General features: G+C 42.5%; 1 protein-coding gene across 1 annotated transcript in view; it reads left to right on the top strand.

Moving 5' to 3' along the window:
• Nucleotides 1-7,896, top strand: part of LOC118778338 (protein bicaudal C homolog 1-like) — a 65,187-nt gene extending 57,291 nt beyond the window's left edge. Inside the window, exons 13-21 of the mRNA XM_036529843.1 lie at nucleotides 446-587; nucleotides 989-1,145; nucleotides 2,106-2,262; nucleotides 2,646-2,685; nucleotides 3,264-3,418; nucleotides 3,894-4,047; nucleotides 4,611-4,771; nucleotides 5,260-5,359; nucleotides 7,076-7,896. Of these exons, the coding sequence (XP_036385736.1) occupies nucleotides 446-587; nucleotides 989-1,145; nucleotides 2,106-2,262; nucleotides 2,646-2,685; nucleotides 3,264-3,418; nucleotides 3,894-4,047; nucleotides 4,611-4,771; nucleotides 5,260-5,359; nucleotides 7,076-7,206 (1,197 nt within the window). The 3' untranslated portion in view covers nucleotides 7,207-7,896. The remainder of the gene's footprint in view (nucleotides 1-445; nucleotides 588-988; nucleotides 1,146-2,105; nucleotides 2,263-2,645; nucleotides 2,686-3,263; nucleotides 3,419-3,893; nucleotides 4,048-4,610; nucleotides 4,772-5,259; nucleotides 5,360-7,075) is intronic.
• The last annotated feature ends 15,683 nt before the right edge of the window (nucleotides 7,897-23,579 follow it).

Raw genomic sequence — 23,579 nt, 5'->3', positions numbered from 1 at the left:
GTCACACGCTGTTTCGCCTCACTTCAGTATGTGCATGGGGGACACATGCATTACTATGTAAGTAAGGAACCAGCTGGTGACCTTTAAAAGCATGCTTGGCTTCAGTAAAAGCCAATTCATTCACTCCACAGAGCACCTTCTATCTCTCACGGCCGCGACTGTCATTGCACACTTTAGTGGGTTATATCTCAGTCTGACCCATATACGCAGTCAGACCCATTCCATAGGCATGTGTATATACATATACAAGGTATGTTGTGTAAGCATTTTCTCAGCCCTTGATTTTTGAACTTTCTTTGTTCTGTTCTCGCTTACTGTAATCCAGTATTTGTTGTGGCAGTGCTCAAAATCATAGGGGCCCACCTTGGTCTAGGAAATACTGTTTTAAAACACAGAAAACTTACATGGGCTCATGAACTAACCCTTGCTGGTGGTCCGATTGCAGCATCCCAGCTCAGTCTACGGCAGGATGTCCGCGGCGTCATTGGCCGACAAAGTACTGAACCCCAACCACAGCGACGCCGTGCAGGAGGCCAGCGGTCACTGTCCCTCTGAGCCACTGTCCAGCAAGTCCAGCCCAGACGAAGGTACCGGCACACGTCAGGGAGGAGATGTGTTTCGTCTGGCACGGCGCTCTCCAAATCTGGAATGTGAGGTGTACTCACCCGTGTTCACTGGGCTGGGGTTATAGGTGTACATCTTCCTGTTCCTTGCTACTCGCTAGGCTTATCAGCCGAGCGTGGTTCAGCCCTCTCCTGCTATACCACAGTTATATTTAGCCTGTTTGAGCTGGCTGTGCGGGCATTAGCGCAGTAGGTTTGAAGTTGAGCAGATAATTAAACGTGTTATTTCCAGAGTGTGGCTATGGTAATTAAGACCGCTGACATCGAATTCTTTGACGCTTACGGAGGTTTTAAGCGAAGTTTGGTTCCCGGCCTCGGTTTATTATTGCGGCAGAAAGGAAAACAGGCCTGCACATGTGTTTCAGGTTCCAATGACGCCTTTGTGGAGGTGGGCATGCCAAGAAGTCCCTCTCACTCGGCGAACAGCAACGAGCTGAAGCAAATGTTGGCCTCGTGCAAGACGTCTGCCGGAAAACGACAAGCAGTGGAGCTGCTTCAGGGCACCAAAAACTCCCACCTGCAGTACGTATGCTCATGGCCTAACTTCACCTGCCGCCCCAGAAATAGACACTCCTCCAGTCGATCTTTTATTCAGTGTGTTGATTTCCGTTGTCACACATTGACCGTTAATTGGCTGTAAAAACTTAAGTATTGATTGGCATTCTATAACCACATGAGAAACTGAAAGTAAAGCCCTGACCTACAGCATCCCCTCAAAAAAGAAAGACAAACGGATCTTCCCTTTGTATTCACAGCACAATTGTTGAACACGCTGGGTTGTGGTAGGCCATCTAAACTGTTTCCCTAACCACAGAATGAACCTGTCTGGTAATTCTGTTACTTTATGATCAAGCAGTAAAACGGGCTGGGAATCGGTGCGGAGGCAGTGGGTGTGGAGCTGTCAGGCAGCCTGACGTCTCGAATTTCCGCTTGAACTCTGGTCTCAGGGGCCAGAGCCCTTTTTCTGGAATTAATTGTCTTCAGTGACGGCCGTAAAAGGTCAACCCATGAAGAGTAATTGCTTGTTTCCAAACAGCTCCCAGCGTGTTGGCGCAAAACTGTCCCCACTGCCGACTCTCGGCTTTTTATTTTGGAGTGAAAGGAACCCTGGGACAGCCGCCGGTGTGTATTAATGTGCAGGATACTTTGATTTTCTGTCCTGGCTATAGAAACTGCTTTTGAACACCCCACAGAAGACTCAATAGTCCGAGACACCGGAGTGCTTTTATGTGCAGAATACTTTGGCTCTCTGTCTTGCTTAATGAAATCTATATGAAGTCCATTAACAGGACACTGTACTGTATTTTCCTGGGAGGAGGATCAAAGCATTCCCAGCCCACTGATGCACAGTTGCCACTGGGGCCCCAAATAAGGGCCCAGATTTCTAGGAGCTCAGTATGGTTCCAGTCCTCAGCTGTTTGAGGCGATGGTTGTACTCAGTATGTATTACTGACTGTGTTTTTCTCCCCTCGTTTCCTCCAGTTCAGACTGCCTGCTCTCCGACTCTGATTCGAGCGCGTCCGAGAGCCCCGTGGCAGACAAGAGGGCCCCAGGCAGCGAGCGGGCGGCGGAGAGGGCAGCCCAGCAGAATTCGGAGAGGATCCGTCTGGCCCCACAGTCCTCCTTCCCCAGCATGCAGGTACTCCGTGTGAGCGGCGCTCCTTTTCCAGTGCAGTGGGCTGTTTAGAATGCGCGCACAGCGGGAACGCGGGGTCACTCTGGGTGGAACATCCTGTCTCCCCATCCTCTCCTCCAGTATCGCAATCCGCATGCCAATATTCCAGCTGTTTTCTTTGTGACCTCATAGCAACACTTCTGAGAAACATGAGCCACTTGTTGTTCTTATCTTTTTTTTTTTTTAAGGAAAGAAGGCAACATTTCTGTTCAACAAAGCTGTGTTGTGAATGGTTGAGAAGTTTAGCTTGTACCAGCACTTATCTTGAGCCTGTGCTGAGAGAATTCTGGGAAAGCATCCTTAACCTTTGTTTGCTACATATAAACACTCCGTTGGTCTCCTTTCAGGCATTTGACTATGAACAGAAAAAGCTGCTGGCAACCAAAGGTAAGTGGAATTTCACCATTCCTCAAAACCTATAAATTTGGTACGCTGCCACTTTTGTGTAAAAGTTACAAAATCCATCTTTATGAATTATCCCTCTCTTTACTGTCACAATGAATAGCTTGATTGGTAACAAATTATGATATATGATATGTTTAGTCTACTTTGTCAGCTAAGAATGGGGCAATGCTGCTGTGTCTCCATATAAAAGGGAGAAAATCCTGACTGGTGTGCCGTGCTATATCATTATCTCTCTATTTCTGATTTACAGTAAACATCAAACCCTGTAATAAAATCATTCCAAGCTACTCTTGTTGTGGGTTGCAAATTCTCACCGCCTGACTGCGGCCAATGAGCTCGCTTATCACGACCTGTTATTATTCTGCCAGGATCGGAGTCGCAGTCATTCTGTTTCAAAAAAATGTTGGTGTGGATGGTTTATTTCACGGGACTTTTTGTTTGCTGAACATCATTTGTCCAGTGGGGCTCAAGCCAAGTCCATTGCATATCTTCATTGCACGTATGAATTGCTTACTGGAGCCCAGTGTTTGATTTGGTTGTCGTGCTGCGATGGTGTTCAGCCATGTTGAAGAAGCCCGTGGTGACAGAGGTGCGGACCCCCACCAACACATGGAGCGGCCTGGGCTTCTCCAAGTCCATGCCAGCTGAGACCATCAAGGAGCTTCGCCGGGCAAACCATGTGTCCTACAAGCCCACCATGTCCACCACCTATGAGGTAAACTGGAAGGCATCCTCCCTTTAGTTCTCTTAAAGGTTTGGTTACTATATGTTCAGCACCGGTTAAGGAGGGCAGCCATGATGGTAGGCATTCTGTACAACAAAGCACTTAACCACCTGATGGTACAAAGAGCAAAGATGGTACAGGATCCTGATTGAATACACTGAGCCTCACCCCTCAGTTCTGAGAGTGGTACATTAGATTACATTCATTTATGTAAATATAATATAAAATTAATGTAATATAATGTAATGAATGAAATGTAATGGGACTGACCCTGAGAGAGTTTGACAGCCTTGGTGGATGGCGAGACCAAAGTTGAATAGTCCTGCTTTAGGATCTGGTGGAGACAAAGAGTTGACTGCCATCAAACGTCCTCATGTAGTCCCCTCTACATTCCACTCTGGTTGGGTGATAGGTGTTGCTTCTCTTCATTTAGCTGAGTTCTAACTGGTGCTATGCGCTCTGCCAGGGCTCCACTCTGTCCCTGTCTCGGTCCAACAGTCGGGAGGGCGTGGGGAGTGGCAGCGACTCGGACAACTGGAGGGAGAGGAACGGAAATGGGCTTCCTGGGCACTCCGAATTCCCCACCGCCATCAGTCCCAAGAGGAAGCAGAACAAATCAGGTGATCAGGGCAGCCCCTACTTGTTCCCTGTGGGTTGGGAGCTATGTGTGGGTGTGGTCAGATGCAGACATACATGTGTAAGGGTTTGTGTGTAGTGTTTTTTTTTTTTTAACTTAATAACTTGCTTGTCCAGCTGTGAAACCATGCTTTTCATTAACACATGAGAACTAAACTCTCTCACCTGCAGCGAAATTAAAACAGATGCTTCTTGAAGCCCCTTTAGTCTTACATTCAGCAAGAAATTAATGCATCATGCCCCCTTGCCCAGGCCAGTAAATGCAATCAGGGTTCGTTTACAAGTACCATCTTGTGAATACACAATAGCATTAAGCTGAAATCTATAGCCCAGTTTAATTCATCTAATTCATCATGACCATGTACACAGTAGGTAGTACCTCTGAATGGAACAGTGATGCTCAGCAAGGGATTGGAAAGTGCTGTGGTTAGCAAAAAAGGCTGGCCTGAAAGTGGAAGTCTCGTAAATTAATAAATTCCGCTCACATAAATGGCTTTAAACACTACCGTCATAAACTTAAACGTGTTTATTTTTCTTTGGCTGGCAGTGGAGCACTACCTGAGCAGCAGCAACTACGTGGACTGCATTTCCTCGATGACGGGCAGCAATGGGTGCAACCTCAACACGTCCTTCAAAGGGTCTGACCTTCCGGAGCTCTTCAGCAAGCTGGGGCTGGGAAAGTACACAGACGTCTTTCAGCAGCAAGAGGTGCGGATCCTCTCTTTTGGACTGGCATCGATGCCAGGCTGGAGGGAATCAATCTTGATCAAAATGGCACCCTTGCCATTTAAAGGACCTTCAGAAATGTGCTCACAATCTGTCCCTGCTGGCGTGAGATTAAAGTGTCAAGATATGTCTTATTCTAAATGCCAGCTGTTTTCATAAATATTTGTATTACACTGAAAAACCTCATACTGCAGAATGAAGTAATATTATAGAAACTCTTTCTCTTATCATCTTTACTTAATGATTCCTGCATGCTGCATGCAAAAGATAATGCAGACTGGGTATTTTGTTTGCACTGCTAAATAGTTCAGCCTAGACTTGTGTGTTGAGTAGCATTATGGCAGTGACTTCCAATGAACAAAGCAAAATGCATTTATAGAGTTTTTGTATTACTGAGTAAACTTACAACATGTTCACAATGTCAAGTGTTTTAATTTAGAATGAACAATGAAAACTCGCATTTCCCTCAGATTGACCTTCAGACGTTCCTCACGCTGACAGACCAGGATCTGAAAGAGCTTGGCATTACCACATTTGGCGCTCGCAGGAAAATGTTGCTGGCCATCTCAGGTGAGTCCTCTCTGAGAACTACCCCTGCTGGGTCTGAGCGAAAATCCAGGATGTCCAGCTCCCTGAGATCAGTTCACTTTGTTTCTAACGCACCGATAGGGTAGTGATGAAGTCTTGATGAGGTCACTGTGAAATTGGCTCCAGTAGATGTGCATCATGATTGAATGGCAATCTGTTCAACAACCAGATGGTGGGATACATCCAGGCGTTCCCTGTAAAGGAGTCCTAAGGATGTAAACAGTAACCGTTTCCATGGCTTTCAAAGGGCACTTAAGGCACTTTACCTCACGGTCATCATTCACAGTATATGTCTAACTGAATTGAAAAATCAATCTCAATGTTTGCGGAGTGTTGGTATGTAGTGGAAAACCATGAACTGTGTTGTGTGTTAAAAGTCAGTGCGGGTGTAACTATGAGTAAATCAAATCCAGGGAAAAATTTTTCCCTGGATTTTCGCACCACAGTCTGTGGAACATAGGGAAAAAAAAAAAACATTTTGTCCAACCAGTCATTTTCCCAGGGTTTTACATTCTTGTAGGTCCACCTTAGCTGCTTTTAACATGCAGTTCATAAGTTCTCTGTCAATGTCAAATGTGGTTTAGCTCCAAGTTTAAATAGAAGTCTGGCTGATGATGCATTAGGCGAAAGCATGCAGCCATAGGCTGACACCAGTGATATAAATCCCCCCCCCCCCCCCCCCTCCCTACGGTCAAGCATAAGTGGGCCTCAGTATAGCTCCATACAGAATGGGTTAAATGTGATTTTTGCATCTTTCCAGTCAGAATGGTGGGCTATTTTGAATCTTTGTGCATGAGTGAAGTTGGATGTCATTGTTTTTGGCTCCCTCTTTAAAATTTAATCTTAATTTTAATCGCAGAATTACAAATGTCTGTGTGACTTCCACACGGTAGAAGTGCAGAGAGCTAATGGCCAGTTTTCCTGCAAGCCGGAAATGGCTGAAGGCGAGTTTTTATTCCAGTGCCGTGCTCTCCGGCCAAGCGCAAATCTACCGTAATCTCAACTGATGGGATCTGGAGCTCGAAAATAGGAATATCCTCCTTCTCTTCTCTCCTCATAAAACAAAAACACTCTGAGAACTCCGGCGCTGTCAACCCCACCTAATTCAGATCCACTTTTCTGTACTCCAGCCAGAAATAGAGTATAATAAACACAGGACTGCCCTTCTCAAATGAAAACCTTTTTTGAAAGCCTTAAGGAATCACATTTCTTGTTTTTGCTGGCGAGGAGCATGGTTAATACAGGAGGCCTGCCAGCATAATGATATAGGCATCTTGTGATTAATTCTAGCTTGCTTAAAAGCACATTGTCTTGTTTTTTTTTCTTTCTTTCTTTCTGCCTCATTGCGTTTGAGTTACAGAATCTGAATGGAGCGCTCCATGCCACTTTAACCGGCTTACCAATGTCAGTTGCTAACGGATTGTCCCATAAGCTGTGCTAAAGGAGTGCCTTGGAAAACTCTCCCTTACTCACAGCTATGTTATGGCCTGCCAACATAGAGGTCGTCATCATTCTCAGACCATTTCAACACAGCAGTAAACGCTCCAAACACAAGTTATAAACATGAGTTGCTACACAATCCAACATGGGTGTGAGACAGTGTAGTGTAGTGACAGTGTAGTAATTGATGGAGTTTAGTCTTTTCTGGAGAGAAAAGGAAAAAGTATCATTTTTTTATCTGCTCCCTTGTTTTTTTAGAATTAAATAAGAACAGGAGGAAACTCTTCGAGCCCCCCAACATCCGCTCATCCTTTCTGGAAGGGGGTGCCAGCGGCCGTCTGCCCCGGCAGTTCCACTCGGACATCGCCAGCGTGAGTGGCCGGTGGTAGACCTTTTTGGGGGTCCCTGTGGGGGGGCCGGGTCGTGTCTGGCGGCTCCGATGGGGGCCCCTGTGCCTGCCTCTACCCTGTGGACGGCCCCTGCTAGCCGGAGCCACTCGCACTCCGAAAACGGGAGGACGTGGACCAAAGCTTGCCTTCTGCTTACGTGCCAAAAAAATGATAATAATGTTCCGAAGAAAAAGAAGACAAGCTATTGAGTCTAATATTTGTAAGCACCAAACATGGTACTCCATTTGTATACGTAGCAGTGAAGGACCTATGGATGAAGGGAAATTCTGTTATTATGAAGAAACAGTATATAACTCATGCACTGACATGTGTTTGAAGGAATAGGCAGAATGCTTAGTTTAAAAAAAAGATCTTTTGATACTATTTAAACGCAATCTTAGTTTGTTGTATCAATCCTGTGCACTTTAAGAATACTAGATACCTATGCCTGTGGATTCATACTCCTCCGGTCTGCATACCTATGTCAATGTATACTATAGCACTTATTTGGGTACCAAGCCAAATGTAAGCACATTGTGTAGTGGCAGATAATGACAATAAGTATAGCAAAGTCCCAGCATCATCAAACGAGTATGGATGTGAGTGGGGTGATTTTTTTTTTTTTTTTTCTGTTTGTTTTTTTGTTTCAATGAATTGACCCAAATACTGGTCATTGTTACTCACTCTCATCCCGCATGATACAGAACTTATAAGTCTGACTTACGTGTATTTTTTATATCATTATTTTATATTCTTTTTTATTTAAAGTTTTTTTTTCCCTATTTTTTTATTAGTTTAAAGCATATGAATTGTTTAAGTGTAATCTCTTTTTTAAGTTTAGTTTTTTTTGTTTTGTTTTGTTTTTTTTTTAAAAAAACAAATATGAGTTTGTCTCGACAGTGTGTTTCAGTTACCTTGTTACCAGCTGGCTGGCCCCACCTGGACAGAGAGCTGTCTGGATGGAGCCCGCGCCCAACCGTGCTAGGCCTCCAGGATGCTCCCAGTGTTGCATCAGTAACACCCTCTGCCCTGCGGGCTGGCTTTGCGTCGCACTCTCCGTCCATCTCCGGAGTCGAAGTTCTTCGAAGGCTAGCTGTCCTCTTGTGCCACGGTTGTACCTGACACTACCTTTTCCTCTCTCACCCTGCCCGCACCTCTTTCGCTCCCTCTCTCTGTCGCCCTCTGGGTCCCTCAGTTCCCCTTTGTCTGAATTCCTGGCACGGTTTTGTATTAAATCAGGATCGGGGACCTTTGGTTTAGCGTTAGTGCTCAGTGTAAAAGCACGCCGCTGCGGTGCCAACCGGAGAGGTCACGCTGGCTGCCACGGTTAAAATGCCATCTGGCTGGAATGTCCTCACGCTGTGCAAGGCTGTGCAGAGGCCACTCGGTATCGATTATACTGTCTCCACATCTGCCCCGGCCCTGAATCCTGTTGCAGCTGGTTTTCTATATTTCATCTGCATTCGTCAAATTTTTTCAACCATATAGAAAATGCCTACTCAGTGGGATAGCGTGTTCCAGGAAAGGGAAAAACCAGTTGCCTATAAAATTGAGAAGGATGTTAATATAAAACTGTGAAAAATGTTGTCAGCTCTTCTGGCTTATGAAGGGATATGTGCCATCTGAAATCCACCGAGTGCCTACTTTTTCCCCTTTTAGTTTTGCTAGTATATTCTGGATAGTCTTCCCAGAGGAAGAGGTTTTAAGGGAATGTACTGTGGTACAACTTTTCATTCAGATGTAAACCACTCAAGAGTTAACTTCACTTCGCTTTTGCAATATCCTGAAACCTGTATTATAATCATGCTTATGTTTGTTATTGAAATGTTGAATATGTACTTTTTTGTGCAAATGGTTGTTTCACAATAATTGCACAAAGAGAATGATTGACATATTTAGCATACTAACTTACTGTTCCTTACTGTTGAACTGTCAGTGAGTTAGGTAGGACATTATTTTTTATTCTGCAGTAAATAGGCTTGTCTTTATTTTTGAGTGTTCTTCTTTGATTTACTGGTACTGCAATTATATCTGCCTTATGGTTGTAATGAACGGTACTAAAATGCAATTAGAAATAAACTTCCTACACTATGTGGGGACAAAGTTACAATCAAGAAATCACTTGAGTGCCGTAGACTATGCAAGTAAATTACAATTTTCCGTGTGATTTCGCCAATAGAAATCTGCAATAAAGACGTGTTTGTGATCATTTTAAGGGTCAGCAGAAGTGCCCTAGCCTTATCTTCCAGCTAACGTTGTAAAGATTTTAGGTAGTAGCCTCTTAAAATCATGTTTTTTTTTTGCTCTGTACATACAGAATCATCCCTTTAATTCCACAGTTGGTGTTTTCTGGATGAACAAATGTGATTCTCTTGCAGAATTGATTGTGCTCTCCTGAAAGAGGAGGTCTTGCAAAAGTCTTAATTTTTTGGCCACGGCCTTCTGATGCAGCTAAGCATTATGGGAAGTCTAGGATACACCAGAGAGAAGGACCCCCCCCCCTGTAAGCACAGGACCATATTCAGAGACAGGGCTGCACAAAGGGAACACTGGAAACTACACATTTTCTTATGTTCGGTAAAGGGAATATGGCAGTGCCACTGTTCAGTATTGCCTGTGATAAATGTATTATGCACAACAAAGTACACCTAAGTCGGTAGAGTGAACAAAGGATAGTTGGCCAGTGCCTTATAGGTAATCTTTTTTTTTATCTGTAAATATAATACAGATAAAAGTATATGTTGTGTCTTTGTACTTTGAATTAAGGTGACATTTTGTGTAATGAACAAAAGACTGTAAAAAAAAAAAAAGAAAAAAACTTTGAACGTTATATTCCAATCGGAGGCCTTGTTACAAAATAATAAATGTATGCAAACCCTAATCCTTTTGCCTTTGCCTGTGATGTCCTTCACAGTGACCAGCTGTGAATGTTTCCAAAGCCTTCCCATGATGCACCAGATGTTAAGTTTTTCAGGCAGTGCTTCTCATTTTCTGTCAGTTCCTACCTCTTAATGCTCAACAGAAATATATCTGATATATATACGTGTTCACACAGTATATATAATTTCCATTGGCTATTGCTAGCTGACAGCAAAATTCAAGCAAGCAAAATTCACCCTTCTTGGCCAGCAACCCCTCCCTAACGCTGTAGTTTGGTGGATGTGGTTTTCTCCCTCAGAGGGCATCTGGAAATGTTTCACAGACGGCTCCGGCGGTAGGAGAACGGAGAGAGAGGCAGGGCCATGGTTAATGAGGCCTGAATGTGACTGCTAGCGAAAAAAATGCACCGACAAGGTGGGCATTTACAGCTCGTTCCCGTAGAGTACATGACTTCCGTCCCTGATGTGTCGCCGGGGCCGTTATGTCACCTCATACCTGTGCAGAATCACACCCCTGTGGCCGGGAAAAGGGAACACGAAGGCGTCGCACCAAGTGGTTGACATCAGCGGTCTCAGATGTGCAGTTTGGTCGCAGGTGGCTGCGAGATTCTGGGGCGAAGTTAAGTCTGTAGCTGCTTTAAAGCAGTGCCTAATTCCAGGATTTCGCAAGACACGCATAGCAGATTTATTAAGGAATACTCTTCTTACAATGATGACTATAGACTGGAGCAGTTAAAATGTGATGGTTCGTCTGGTAGCATGCACTTCTACAAAGGATGTACACAAAATTCTGCAGTTTGGGTTCAGTTTTTTTCACTATGAATTATGTTTGTTCATTGTATTTTGAAACCTGTTTCAAATGGCCTTCAAATGGTTTTCTTTTACCTTTTTGAAAAGAAAAAAATGAAAATGAGCCTTAAATATAGAGGAAAAAGGGGTTTGCCAACCCTGTAATAATAGTGTGAAGTCAGACCTGAGATGCATGTCAAGTATGATTTTGAATTTAGACAGTGCATTTGCACTGAAAAAAAAGAAAACATTTAATGCCAATTTAATGTAATATATATTTCTAAACATATGATCTCAAATATTTTGACACTCATGGGAAGCAAAATAGTACAAATGTTATAATTGTTTAAACCAGAGACAAGCTGGAAAAAGCTACTACCATAAATGTAAATAAAAAAGGTCTAAGAATTTTTATTGCTCACATTATGCAAATCCAGAGTATGCAAAGCCATGTTAATAAAGATGACAGTTGCCGGCAGTCGGAAAGGACTTTGTATTATTCCAAATATAAGCCCTTCATTTGAAATGTCACCTTGGTGCCAAAGCCAAAGTGTCCACTAATCCAGCCTGCAGGATATCGCTGATCCTCTATAAGGTATCTGCCGGGACCAGGTGCATTCTGTGAGAACGCATGGCGATGTTGCTTTATTTCACTAAAGCTGAAAGTGACCATGGCTGGGTCTCAAATAGTTTTGTCCGCCCTGGGCGTCACGATAGGAGGGGATAGTGGATGAACGGACTCTGCAGATTAGCGAGGTGATTTTGAGCTTCTTAAACCTTCGTGCCGGGATGATGCTGGGTCACCGGGGTCACTAGGTTATGGAAATGCAGACACTCTTCACAGGCCTGGCAATGTGGTGTTTGATACTGCACTGCTTTGAATGTGTACATCTTTAGTGGATATTCAAGGACATGTGACACAAAGTGAATTCAGAAAGCTTATTAAAATTTGTTCAGCATACTAGACAGAATTTGGAGGCCGGGGCAACACCTTGAACACTTCTTCATGTTCCTCAAACTGTTCCCGAACAATGTGTGCAGTGTGGCAGGGCACATATCATGAATGAGGCCACTGCCATCAGGGAATACCATTGCCATGAAGGGACACCTGGTCTGCAACGATGTTTAGGTAGGTGGCACGTGTCAAATTGACGTCCGCATAAATGACCGGACCCAGGGTTTCCCAGCAAAACATTGCCCAGAGCATCACACTCCCTCCACCGGTTTGTCGTCTTCCCACAGTGCATCCTGGTGCCATCAGTTCCCCAGGTAAACGGCGCACACGTACACGGCCATCCACGTGATCTAAAAGAAAGCGGGACTCATCAGACCAGGCGACCTTCTTCCACGGCCCCATGGACAGGGGTCATCATGGGCACTCTGACCAGTCTACGCAGCCCCATACGCAGCAGGGTGTGATGCACTGTGTGTTGTGACACATTCCTCCCGTAATCATCATTAAAATTTTCTGTGACTTGTGCCACAGTAAACCTTCTGTCGGTTTGGACCAGACAGGATAGCCTTCGTTGCCCTCGCGCATCGATGAGCCTTGGGCGCCCAACACCCTGTCGCCGGTTTATGGTTTGTCCCTCCTCGGACCACTGTTGGTAGGTACTCACCACTGCTGACTGGGAGCACCCCACATGCAAGGCTTGCCGTTTCAGAGATGCTCTCACCCAGTCGTCTGGCCATAACAATTTGGCCCTTGTCAAAGTCACTCAGGTTTTTACTCCTGCATCCAACACGTTGACTACGAGAACTGATTGTTTGCTTAACAATAATCTAACTCTAATCTACCCAGACCATGACATGTGCCCTTTTTTAGAGATGATCAACATTATTTGGTTCATCTATGAGTGGTCATATTGTTTTGGCTCATCAGTGTGTATATATGTATATACTGTATATACCGTATACTGTATATACTGTATATACTGTATGTGTATATGTGTGTGTATGTATGTGATTTGAAGGGAAGTCCTTACTAATCCTTCAGTTTCAGAAACTATAAGACTCTGCAACAAATTTCCTTGCTTCTTTTGTGTAGATTCAACATGAGGTTGGAAGATCAGCCTTGTGGCTTGTGGGGAAGACTGGAAAAAAATACAACAATTGACATATTTCCTTGCTTTTATTTTCCCCTCGTGAGCTCACATTTCTTTACTTTGAGTTTGTACAACACCATCAGATTGTTTAGCCCTTTTGAAAGTGCAGGGCACAGAAATGCATTACACGGGGCGGAGGTCTCCACATTCGCTGTACCGCAAACCCTAATAATTTAGGAACACGCTCAAGGACCTCTCTCCTCTCAGAGCATGGATATTTCTGCTAATTGTGGGGAATTGTTTAATGATCTGTGCTCCGAAAATGTCCGTTTTGGGGTTTTTCCGAGGCTCCTTTGAATAAAGTATGAGATCTGTTTCACATTACCAGCAGAATTTCGAATTCCGGCGGTTTCATTTCTTAAGTATGCTCATTTTATGTGAAGATACGTTCTTGGCTGTTTTCTTCAGAGGAAGAGAAAGTGAGAGAGAAAAAAAATGTTTTTATATTGCCAGTGACCATTTTATTGTTGTGCTTCCTCTCCATTAAGGAGCTGCATTCCAGTTTAATAACCAGTAAGATGGTTGACTAAATTATGCCTCTTTTTCAGTGGTCTGACCAACCAAGCGGCCTTCAGAACCAATTGCATTCAGATGTTTTTGTGTTGTGGTATGGTTGAGTCCACCGCCCTTGTGACCGTATTTCAGTGAAAGTTCATCGTTCATACTGACTGCAGATCATTTGGTCAGATGACTAATATGTAAAAACATACTGCACTGTATATTGAGCAAGCATTTCCCCCAAACAGACATCATTAGCATATAAATGAAGACCTCTTTTTATACTACACAACAGTTACATTGTAACTGAAAACAAAGCAGACATAAAAATAGAGTTGGCAACAAAATATTGACAGTAAAAATTTCACAGGAACAAAATACAGTGACACCTCTGGGTTTTTTTTTTTTTGCAAGGATTTCACAAATCCTGTTTTGATATCCTGGTCACATTCACATCACTTCCTGAATGTCAGGGTCAGCCCGCAACAACACAGTCCAAGGTGTGATCTCACCCAATCAGCCCAACGGCAAGGTGTGTGTCAGTGTCATGGATTGTCCATGGATTTCAGTTTGTGTGAATTAAAGATGACTTCCATAACCTTTCATGAGTCAAATTCTGAACCGCTCTTAACTCTTGCCTTTCAGTATCTTAATTATGCTTTCTTAATGAGCTCTAGGTATGTCCCTGATGGACAATGTCCTGGCTCACACTAACCCCTGTAAAATATGTGTTTCCTGCTAATTCCTCAATTAATGGTTTAATTCAAAGAGACATAACTAATCTAAACTGATCTAATCCATACAGACAGATGCAGGGTTGGGCATGCAGCAACCTTTTACTTGACTCAAACACCCACGGGTCTCTTCTATAGGGTGCTACAGTATGTCACATTAGATCGAATTATTGACCGATTGATTGATGTTATTGAACAAACACTGCCTGTTATTTTGTTCATGTTGTTTTGTACTTGCTGTCACCATATTCGGAGAGAAGTTTTTAGTTGCAGGTATGTACGTCAACATTTTTTTCTCAGGTTTCGGAATCAATGTCGTTGTTTCATTCTCTTGCTTGGAAAGACAGGCATTAAGGCGTAATGCGCTGGTTTCAGAGTCCCTGCAAGAGATAGTCTGCTTTCTCCCTTGTTGCCCTTAATTCTGAGGTCTAACCCCGCTGTCTCCTCATTGGGGGGTTTTGGTGGGGCATTGGGGAACAGGGGTGAAGAGCGCAGGTGCACAGTCCGCCGTGTTCCCCTTCCGTTCTCCATCTGTGCTCCAGAAATCTGCCTCAGCCCCGCGCCTCCAGAGCCCGTCCAAGGTCGACGCGGCAGCGTCCTTCGCAGAAGCAGATCGAGCCGCCGGAGGAGGTGGAGCGGCGCCAGCCGTTTGGCTGCTCCGATCAATATCGAGCGCAGTTATGACCGCGTCCTCTACTTCCTATGCACCGTGTGCCCTCAGGTGGGATGTTTGCAGTATCATTGGGGAAAAATCTATGAGGCCATCTACAGAGAAATTATGTGACTAGAGTTCACTCCTGCTCCATTACTTAAAAATCAGAGAGCTCTGGGTTGATAAAGCTGAACTGATGGAAGATTAGCCTGGTTTTACACAAAATGCTTGGAAAAGCCAGCAGACAGCAATTTCATTCAGAAATGTAAAGCATGTGGTCCAAAGCACAACAGGGTTGTCCACCCCTGGTCCTCGAGATCCACAGTACTGGAGATTTTAGAGATATCTTTCATCCTGCAGTTTATTTAAAAAACTGGATCAACTGGGTAATTCAAATTTCCAGCTAAGCAATTAAGCAATTAAACCCTAAGTTATAATGAAAACCAGAGTCCTGAGGATCTCCATGGGATAGAGATGGATTATAGCAAGACATGGGCGCTGGTGTCATTCATGTGCAATACAAATGATGATGCAATTTCTTCCTGGAGTCATCGTCACTAGGGGGCGCTGAAGTACAAAACTGAACATTACAGTTAATTCCAGTTTAACATTTTTGGTTGTAGCCGTTCAATTATTCAGTATTACTTCGAGTTTATTAATAGAATGTGTTCTGTAATTTTGAAGAGCTTTCACAGTAGGAAATTACATGGAGAGCCTATCTGAGGGGACATTTAAGTAGCTAAATCAGCAATGTGTGTTTGATGCAGTTTTCTGGAGATTAATGTACACATCTGATCTTAACTGAGAGCAACGAACCATTTTTTAAAGATTTATATTTACTTAACATAATATATTTCCAATTATAAAATTTATTATAACTTTTTCATCTGACACTTTTTGAAGAATATTAGTCTGATCAAAGCAAATTTGTATGTAATGACTAAAGTCTGAAAGTTTTAAAACCAGTAACTGTTTGAGAGTTGCTGACTTCATGGTGAAAGGAGTTTTCTTTCAACTTCCACACTGCTCAGTGAACCTGTGAAGAGGTTGCCAAACTTACATTTCTTTTACATACAGCAATTATTGAATGTTCTACTTACACCTCAAGAACTGGATTAACGCTCCAGAATTTGTTGGAATGTTTAGTTAACTCCAGTGTTTTATTATGTAGATTATTGTCATGCTCTGTATATCAACAGAGGGGTCACAAAATAGAATTACCGAGCATAAGATTGAGCTGCATACTTGACTGACATTATGAATTATCTATTTGCCATGTGGAGGAGGGAGACTGCCGACGGTTTTCATTTGTTTATTTGTTTATGCGCACAGCTTTGCTACTTTGAGTGCTTGCCAGATATGCAATTTGAAAAAAAATATGAGTGCATAGAGTGAGAAAAATTTGAAATGAATGCGAATTTCATTTACAGTAACCTTACCTAGCCAGCCCACACTTCAGCACCTTAATCAACCAATTATCTGAAAAAAACAGCTATTTACAGTGACCTGGCCAATGAACTGAACCATCACCCTGCATCAGACAACCTTTCTGATCAACCTACCTCAGACACAGTTGACCATGCTTCACTTTATCAACCAAGAAAAAACTTAAAATATATTCAAATAAAACATCCAACCTCAGACCGCCAAAACTAGTGTTATTATCCAGTATATCAACCACACTCTCAAAATCAAAAACTGTAGAATATGACTCGAATAAGAAGTAGTGAGCATACCTGAGGAACCATGATCTAAATGCTCTAAACAAATGGCATTTGTTTTCCTGCATTGGGTCAGTAGTGTAGCATAGTGCTAAGGAGCCGGGCTTGTGCCCAAAAGGTTGCTGGTTTGATTCCCTGCTGGGGCCCTGCTGCTTGTCCCCTTAGGCAAGGTACTTAACCAAAAATTGCCTCAGTATAATTTTGTAAAAATTTTGTAAAAATTGTAACATATGGAAGTTTCCCCGCATCAGAGTGTCCACTACATGACAATGATGTGATGTAATGTAATGTAATGTAATGTGGTGCTGCACAGATTGCTCCTCTACTTCACAGCTGTTGTTGGCCAAAATCAAGCCTGTCAGAGATTCATTGAAGTCATTGAACCCGGTGCTGCATCATTTCCTTTTCTGAATTATTAGACAGCATGATAGTCATATATATGTATATGGAAGCCAGAGGTGAATCTGTTTGTATAAAGAGCAACAATTAATGAGAAGTAAATGAGGAAACAAAAAAAAAAGCCAAAGGGGAGTTGCACGTTTCGTTTGCGAAAGGCGGACTGCGGCTGCTTGAAGATCAGCCAAGAGGGTCCCTAACTGAGAGCCAACAACGCGTTCAGCCTCACAGGTCTGGCTATTTAAGGAACAAAAAAAAATCACTGCCGTTGGGGACAGCCAGGGAATAATAACATACAAGGCATTCATTCTCTCCTCAGCGTTCATTCAACAATGTCAACAACCTCTGCACATGTGAGTCTCTCTCTCCCTTCTCTCTTCATGGCTTACGTAACCCTTGTCCTTTTAAGGAGATAATCTGATGTGTCTGTGAGAATGTGTGATCAAAGCGTCACTTCTGGAGGCGATAACACTGTGAAATTGTTCCCGGTTACATAACAGCCAACTCCAGCCCAGCCAAACCATAGAGCTAGTTCCCTCATTGCTTCAGCAATCAGATGAAATGATTTCGCCAACTTTGGACAGCACACTCACTTTCGAAATGTTTTGGTCCAAATATACTCTAGACAAACCCTTTTGGGACATTCATGTTTTAAAAGAGCCCAGCACTGTTGCAACCAAACAATTTCTGAGATGCTGTGTGGAGCTGAGGTATTGTTTCATGCTATTGCTCAGTGCATTGATTGCATCATCCATTCAAATGATAAGACGCCATTTGCCTAGCACACAGGAAGAGAGGGACGTTCTCCTGGTGAGCAAACCCAGAAAACTCGCCCGGCTGAGCAGAAAATCAATCAAGCACAGCTATGGCAATGCAATGCTCACTTCAACAGCCACCTCGCTTCCTCTCTGAATCACCCAACGGTGCAGCCCTGCGGGCTGCGGTCAGGCTGCTCTGCGCTGGACCTGCTCGTACCACCATCTCAAACGGGCGGCCCTGCACTCACGGCCTGCATTGCCAGGGAGCTCCAGAACTAAGCAGGAGCTTGTGAACAAAATGGCAGATCACAGCACCACCTCTCCAGCCTTAGCCTTAGCATGGAAGTGTGGTTCAGGCTTCACTCCCTTCCCCCCTCCCACACCACCACCACTACTAACCCCCCCCCAACCCCCTACCCCCCACATCCCAGCTGCCCGGGATAGCAGATTAACAAGAGTGCTCAGCATATAATCAGCCTCCTAAATGAGACGGGGAGGGGCCTGCAGGCTGTCACACCAAACAGCCGGCGAAGCTCCTGCCACAGCAGCACCGTGGCAAACCTATCCGAGCCGCACCACATTCATCAGAGCACAGCCACAGCCCGCAGGACCCTCCGGTTGTAATTTCCCTGTCAAGATATGAGAAAAATCTCTTCATGCCGGTTGTTTCTCAGCAGATTTTTTCTTTTTTTCTCTTTTTTTTCTTCTGTTATGGTTCCTTTTTTTATTTATTAAGTTTTACCGCAAGCCTCTTACCATCTGCCACTTCCATTTCACATGGGAGTTGGATGGTTGTCATGGAAGAAGGGAGGGCAAAGATTCTGAGGAGAAAGCGAACCATAGGAACACATTGGATGTGGGCATGTGCGCATTGAATTGAGGCAGCAGACACAGAGAGATAGATAGGTGGAAAAGGGAGAGAGAGAGAAAGAGAGAGACTCTGTCTGTGCTCAAGCTCTCAGTGTAAAGTGCAGCGTGTCCTCCAGGTCATTAATCAGTGACTTGGATGGATGATATTAATGCAGTCTGATTCTGCCTGGGGTTACAGGCAGGCTGGGAGGAGCTGGGCCTCTGCACCCGGGGACTCCACCTCGCTTCCCCCGGTTCTCTGCAGGCAATGAAGCATTTTTTACTGGGTTTACCAGGCTTTTGCTCATCACAAACTGGAAGGTAAAGAGGTCCAGTCACTGTCACCGTACATGGTTTCACACCTAATAAATGTTTCACCAATAGCATGTTCATGATCATGAATTCTACCCACGTTTTCATGTGACAACACTCAACCACATCAAACACATGCATCATGTATAAAACTGTAAAGGTTAAAGAAGACTGTTAATATTATTCTCATTTGTCTCCTATTTTTTTTTTCTTTAATTGTAATACATTTAGAGGCTTTATATTTTAAAACAACATCTCTGTTCTGTCAGTTAATAGCACTTTATGTTCGTGAACTCGTGTTCTTTTTTCAATAAAACATCTAGCAGAGAGAGACAGTGGATCTACTTGAAATGCCTCCATATGGTTTAGCAGAGCCATAGATGAATTATGCAATGGCCATGAGAAATAAAAGCAAACCCCATGGGCTCCATATAAAAATAAAAAAGGAAAGAGTTCCATGCTGGAATAGTATTACCTTTCACCTTGTACGGGTCTCTTTTTTTTGCTCCCTCAAATCACCACATCAAAGTGCATCATCACCCACAGACTGTTGGCCCTTGGTGCCAACATAAAAATTTAATTGGACACATAACATTGAAATAATTGTAGACCCAGATACATTGTGAGTGCTGAGAGGAGGGCTGGTGATCAATGTTGCCCAAGGAGGTTTCCAGAGCCACATTGCATTGATTGAGCAACGGATTAAGTTTGGGCAGACCTTGTGATGTGCTCATTACACAAAACCAGATACGAAACAGCCAGCCTAGAGGGATTTCCCCCAGACTCCTAGAAAACTCGGTTGCCACCACCTGAGCCAGCTCTACACAGAGTTATTTTGCCAGCCCCTGGACAGATGTGCTCGATTCAAGTCCCATTGGGTAAATGAATTATGCATTATAATTATGCTTACCCACACTTTACAGGACAGATAGGGTAAAAGTTTAACAGAGATATGCAAATGATGCATAACAATTTGAGCAAACCAAAAACATGAGCAAATAAAGCAATTAGTGATGGAGCATATAATTAAAACTCATCAGCTTTTTGTCAGAGGTGCTATTTTTTCATTAAAGTATTGCATTTGGATGGAATAGGTCTATTTAGAAATTTTGCCATTTTAACACATGCATCTGTGATTTTAAGCCTGCCAAGCGTTTTTAGTACAGGTCCAGGGAGACAGATCAACATCATTTAGCTTACTGACAGCCAAATAAGGCTGACTAAATATCTTGAAAGACCTTATCAAAGAGACTGTTAAGTAGTCATGTGAATTGTTAAACATTTGATCTTGGTGGGGTTTCTTCTAAACAGCAAGCTCCATGGTCCACCCTCTTGACTTCATTTACTAATTGTGTGATGATGTAGATGTGCAAAGCAAGCCCTGATCAGTAATTGATTCAACTAATCTTGTCATTAATATCTATATCATTTCCTTTTAATATCTCAACATCATTTTCCTGTATATCTAAAGTAATGACAATATATTTTATTAATGGTCCATTATCATGCATATCACATTTGCCTTGTCTCTCCCTCTCAAGCAAAAGTAAAAATTGTCATCTCTGCTTAGGAACATGACAAAATATAATGTTGGCGTTCACATGGCTTTCCAGACTAAGAACGTCTTCCAATTGGCCCACTGCAGTAACAGAACTTTAATGCAGCCAAGTTACAATAGACTTGTTGGTGCCATCACTGCCAGGGTTAGAACCTGCGGACTGCTACAAGTCTTTCTATTGGGTGAATACCCAGCAATATATCAGTGCTGTACAATAAATAGCAGCATCTTCTGGGTTGATAAATGAGAGTGGTAAAGACAATTGAAAAGTTGGGTGTTCGGTCCCAATATCCCCGAGAATAACAGGTGCATGGTCTGCTACACATTTATTTCCAGCTACTGTAACAACATTTAAATAGATTTCAGAACATTGTCTTAAACATATTTAAGTAAAGCGCTCATAAAACATGTACATTAGAAACAGCAGAAATCTGTCACCCAACACAAAGATAATTGGGCAATTGATGCTCTGAGCCAGAGGTTAATGTTGACATGCCAGTTATGTATAGTTTTCACAGAGAATCCTGCAAATCTACAAAGCTCATATAAAAACATGATATTTGAACCCCAGCACTTTTCCTGTGACATTGGAAGATATTGATGGTGGTAGTCACAAATAGGTATATGCAAGGACCACTGCTCTTGTGAGAGTAAATTGGCCATATATTGCTCTGCAATGCCACTGGATATATTTTTCCTCCTTTAATATTCTCAAGGGACTGCACCTTGAAAGCTGGTCTTTTGAGAAAATCATATCTTATGACTGTACTCAGCCTTAAGATAGTAACATGCTGAATTGTACTTTGAGCTGCATTGGTCTCTTGAGTGGGAAGAAAATGAAGGGTGTAAAAATGACACTGTTTCAACTGCATTTAAGTGAAAACAATCACAACCATCCAAGGAAACTTTATTGAAATATCTAGCCAATGTGGTTATATTAATTGCCGGGTTTGTTTGGCTTGTCACCATTTCCCAAACCAACACACTCGTGCACATACAGACACAAGCGCATTGTCACCATATATCTTGGAATCTGGAGGGGAGTGGAGCACGGGAGCACTAAGCATGAACAGACATGTCTGAAGTTCAGTATGTTCCTGTAAACATTCTTGCTGACTAATGATAAAGTTGGTAATACAATGACCTTCACATTAAATTTGAATGTGTTGTGTTTAGAATCAAGAGACCAGTGAAAGAGCCTCTCATGGACTCTGAGAGAAATGGACCAAGCTTGAAGCATCATACATACATGATAGGCTCCTTGAAGACTGTCCTTTGTATACTATAGTGATCATTATTATGATCATTATTATTATTTTTTTTTTAGCTTGCCAGCATATTAAAAGCCCTCCCACAGAATAATTCCGTAAAACATTACTTGCCCAAATGCAGACATTGCACTGGTCTCAAGATTACCTGCCTTTTGCTGTTATGAAGTTCTGATATTTGTGTTTTTGATTTGACAGCACACACCAGGAGCTGGGGTCAGTGCACCGGATGGCCAATGTCCTGGGATCTCATGAGATTATTTGACAAGTGTTAATGAGGTAACATAAATGTGGTGCAGTGCCTATTATAACTTTCATGTTATAGCAGTACTCTCTCTTTCAGGCTGGTGTTTCTGTTACCAAACAAATTAATCACATTCACAGAGTAGTCTCACTGACAACCCCCCAGCATGACTCAGGAATATCAAAGGCAGCTGTAGCTAGTAGGATGAATGATCTAAGCCAGCTCAGAGTCTCTGTGACTCAACCAATATTTCTCTAAATTCCGTTGTCAAAGCTGCATAATAATCACTGCCTTATATAGATATGAAGGAACTCCCCTATATTACTTCAATTGTGCTTTTAGAGACAAAGAAATAATTCCTCATATTACATGTTTTCTGAAATATGAACTATTGACAGTCTATAATTAATGCTTATGTAATGCTTTGATTTATATTTCTATAGAAAACAGGCTTAGGGAACAATTAAATCAGGGTATGGACACGGAGGATAATCAAAAATCATAAATGTAGTTCTAGTGGTTTAAATGATTGTTGTAATTTTATTAGATTTGATCTTTTCCTCATTTCCATACGGAAATACATGCATTCATTTGCATGTGCCTGAAAGCCTGCCATTTAAACTTTTGTAAATGAAGGATACTTTCAAACATTAGATAGAAGAGTTGTGAAAGATTGTTTGGTTTAACAGGGATGTTTCTGCTGGTTTTGGTCTTGTAACTTCTTTGAATCAAATAGGTCTATTTTCTGCATCCAAGCATTTGCTCTTTCAGAATAGAACTAAAAAGAGATTTTGGGGCGATATATTTTAGCCAGTTCATACTGTTATCTCAGCACACCAGGCTGAGAATGAAAGTAATATTTATTTTAGGCGTATCAGTGAATTATACATGGATAAGAGGAGGAAGTGTAAAAACCGAATACAAATGTTCTGAATTGCTACTGTAATCCCCTCCTCTTGCTATCAACTCTTTCGTTCATATTCCTTGGAGACAACATTGTTATTTCTTGACAGATACTTTCCCCAAATATGCCCCCTCTGTCATAAATGGGCTCAGGGTTTTATATCCTACAAGCTGAACTCTTACCTACCCCAGAAAGATCAAACATCAAAAAACTCAGACAGTTCTTGCAGTTTGCAGGTTAAGGCATATTATTCTCCTTCTATTTTGCAGTCAAATAAAAAAGACTAACCAAGTATGTATAAGTGATGTATAAACATTAACAAAGGAGCACTCAGATTGTAATGGAAGTATTTCATACTCTTAATACCACAATTCATCCATACGAAGCACAGCTCTTACTTTGCAGCACTGAGAACTTTCAATAGCCTGCTCTTTGACTAGAAAATTAGAATTTAGTTATCTTGGATTTACAATGGCTGGAGTTATTGAACGATTTCAGCTGCAGCAAGATACAATATAAAATATATGATATGAGCATATAAATCTAGTGAACATAAAGAATTCCCTGTCAAGAGGAAAACTAATAGTTGTATGATTTTTGTTGACCTATGTTTTTAGATCAACAATCAATAATGTATAACGGGGATTATGTCGATATTCATACGATAGGTCGCGTGCGCTCTTGTGTGTGATGAGGTAAGCACATC

The sequence above is a fragment of the Megalops cyprinoides genome, chromosome 1 (genome assembly GCF_013368585.1).
Source record: "Megalops cyprinoides isolate fMegCyp1 chromosome 1, fMegCyp1.pri, whole genome shotgun sequence".
NCBI lineage: Eukaryota > Metazoa > Chordata > Actinopteri > Elopiformes > Megalopidae > Megalops > Megalops cyprinoides.
This window is presented reverse-complemented; position numbering and strand designations above follow the sequence as displayed.